Here is a 2,761-nt window from a genome sequence, read left to right as displayed (position 1 = left end):
CCGCACCGGCGCCCGCAAACGCGTGCCGGAGTGCCCAGCCGTGCCGCGCCGGGTCCCGGCGCCCGCAGGCTCCCGGGTGCTCCGCGCGTCCCGACGCCGGCAGCACCCATCAAAATCAAGGCACCGGGAATGGGAATGGGCTGGGCTGGGGCCTTTCGGGGAGCAAACTGAAACCAGACCTTATATATATATATATATATATATATGCATGTATATACATACATATATACATATATATAGACACACGTCGTGTCTCCAGCGGCCCCCGTGCACGGGGGTTGCTTGGGGACAGGGCCCTGGACGGAGCGGGTCTCCGGGTGCAGCATGGCTCGTGGGCTGCCCCTTTTCGGGAGGAGGGAGAGGCGGGTGCTGGCTCGGCGCCGGGCGGACCCGGACCCCCCCTTTCCGGGGAGGATCCAGCCCCGGGGAGCCCTCGCAGCCGCGCGATGCAGCCGAGGCGGCGGCTCCCGCGTTCCCCGGCCGGTGCGGGGCACGGAGGGCGGGCGCGGGGCAGAGCGGGCGCCGGCGCTGCCCCGGCAGTGCCCGGCCCCGCCGTCCCTCTTCCCAGAAGGTACCGAAACGAAAGGATGGGAAGCCCAGCGGGCGGATGAGTGGAAGCTCGAGGAGAAGGGAGCCGGGGCGGGTCCCCGCGGCCGGCAGAGCCCCGGGCAGCCGGCTCCAGGAGCCCGGCCGCGGGCCGAGGAGCGGGACCAGAGGGTCGGGACGAGCCCCTGAATATCAGGGGACAGCGGCGAGGTTCCTGCGACCCTCCCTGCCGCTCGCCCGCGGGGCCGGCTCCCCCCGGCCGCCCGCCCTCAGACGTGCGTCTGCATCCGCTGCTGGAAGCGCTGCCCGTAGTCCGAGTGCTGGGAGGTGTAGGAGAAGCGCGTGGCGCTGGCGTACTTGCCCATGGCGTCGTAAGCCTCGTAGGGCGCCCGCTCCAGGCCCGGCGCCGGCGGCTGCCCGTAGCCCAGGCGGTAGGCGGTGTAGCCGGCGCCGGCCGGGAAAGCGCCGTGCCCCGCGTAGTTCTCGTAGGAGAGCTGGCTGGCCGTCTCGGCGGCCGCCGTGCCCGGCGGCGGCCCGGCGCCCGGCGCCGTCTCGGCGCCGTAGTCGGCGGCGGGGCCGCGGCTGTAGGTGTTGAGCTGGGCGTAGCCGCTGGAGTGGGAGAGGCGGGAGGGCGGGCGGGTGTCGTAGCGCGCCGCCGCCGCCGCCGCCGCGCCGGGGTTGCGGTAGTCGGCGTAGAGCACGGAGCGGGACGACGGGCGGTCCTCGTGCGCGCGGACGTTGTAGTACCCGTTGGTGGGGTCCTGCGAGGGGAGCGGGCGGCGGTGAGGGGAGGCCGCATCGCCCCCAGCGGAGACCGAGCTCCCTCGGGAGGGGGCCCAGGAGTCCTGGGGCGTCCTTGTCCCCGCCTCGGAGCATCCCCGGGACCTGGGGAGCCTCCCCCCACCCCCCGCCGGGGTCCTGCTTCGGCATGCACCGGTGCCATGCAGGGCTGATGCACGCGTGCGCAGGGCTGATGCACGTGTGTGCAGGGCTGATGCACCGGTGCAGGGCTGATGCATGCGTGCCCAGGGCTGATGCACACGTGCCCAGGGCTGATGCACCGACACAGGGCTGATGCACACATGTGTGCAGGGCTGATGCACGTGTGTGCAGGGCTGATGCACACGTGCACAGGGCTGATGCACGCGTGCCCAGGGCTGATGCACATGTGTGCAGGGCTGATGCACGTGTGCACAGGGCTGATGCATGTGTGCCCAGGGCTGATGCACGTGTGCGCAGGGCTGATGCACGTGTGCGCAGGGCTGATGCACCAGTGCAGGGCTGATGCACACGTGCACAGGGCTGACGCATGTGTGCACAGGGCTGATGCACACGTGCACAGGGCTGATGCACGCGTGTGCAGGGCTGATGCACGCGTGCACAGGGCTGATGCACGTGTGCCCAGGGCTGATGCATGTGTGCCCAGGGCTGATGCACACGTGCACAGGGCTGATGCACGCGTGTGCAGTGCTGATGCACGCATGCGCAGGGCTGATGCATGTGTGCCCAGGGCTGATGCACCGGCACAGGGCTGATGCACGCGTGCGCAGGACCTGCACCTCCGCCGCCCCCCGCCCACGCGCGCTCCCCGTGCCCCGGCGCGGTCGGCGGCCGTGCCGCACCTTGAGCTCGTACTCCTCGCGGGTGTCGATGGTGTCGCAGCGAAGGTCCTGCTTCAGGTCCACGTCATCCTTGAAGGACTGCGGGACAACAGGGAAGAGCAACGGCGAGTTCCTCCCTGCTCCCGTGGTCCCRGAGCAGGGCAGGGGACCCCGGAGTCCGGGCTCCGGTGTGACCCCACCGGGACGGGGGGGGGGGAGGACCCCCTACCGAGTAGATGGCCTTCATGACGCGGGTGGCCGTGGAGACGCTGGCCGTGTCCTCCTCGCGGTCCGCGTGCAGCGTCAGCGGCTCCCTGTTCACCGTCTCCACCTTGATGTCCAGCTTGCGCAGGGTGACGTCCTTGCGGCCTGGGGGGCGGCGGGCGGCGGCTCAGCCTCCACGCGCCCGGCGCGTCCCCCCCGCCCCGCGGCCCCTTCCCCATGTCCCCGTCCTGCCACAGCTACTCACTTCCTTTGCGGCGCCGGTAGAGGAAGCAGGCGAGGGCGACGAGGAAGGCGATAACGAGGATGCTGGCGCCGATGGTGCCCCCCGCGATGATGCCCACGGGCAGCACCTCTGCAGGGGACGGGGCGGACGGGCACGTTAGCCGGGC

The 2,761-nt window shown here is 71.2% G+C and overlaps 1 protein-coding gene across 1 annotated transcript in view; it reads right to left on the bottom strand.

The window, feature by feature from the left end:
* Positions 1-6: 6 nt before the first annotated feature.
* KIRREL1 (kirre like nephrin family adhesion molecule 1) overlaps positions 7-2,761 on the bottom strand; it is a gene marked incomplete at its 5' end in the record, with an annotated part of 4,820 nt that continues 2,065 nt past the window's right edge. The window contains 4 exons of the mRNA XM_085319511.1: positions 7-1,307; positions 2,169-2,246; positions 2,377-2,516; positions 2,617-2,747. Of these exons, the coding sequence (XP_085175637.1) occupies positions 816-1,307; positions 2,169-2,246; positions 2,377-2,516; positions 2,617-2,747 (841 nt within the window). The remainder of the gene's footprint in view (positions 1,308-2,168; positions 2,247-2,376; positions 2,517-2,616; positions 2,748-2,761) is intronic.

This window comes from Rhea americana, unplaced genomic scaffold (genome assembly GCF_003343005.1).
Source record: "Rhea americana isolate MKP2758 unplaced genomic scaffold, rheAme1 scaffold_593, whole genome shotgun sequence".
Taxonomy (NCBI): Eukaryota; Metazoa; Chordata; class Aves; order Rheiformes; family Rheidae; genus Rhea; species Rhea americana.
The sequence above is the reverse complement of the archived record's forward strand: the minus strand, read 5'-3'. Positions and strand labels throughout refer to the sequence as shown.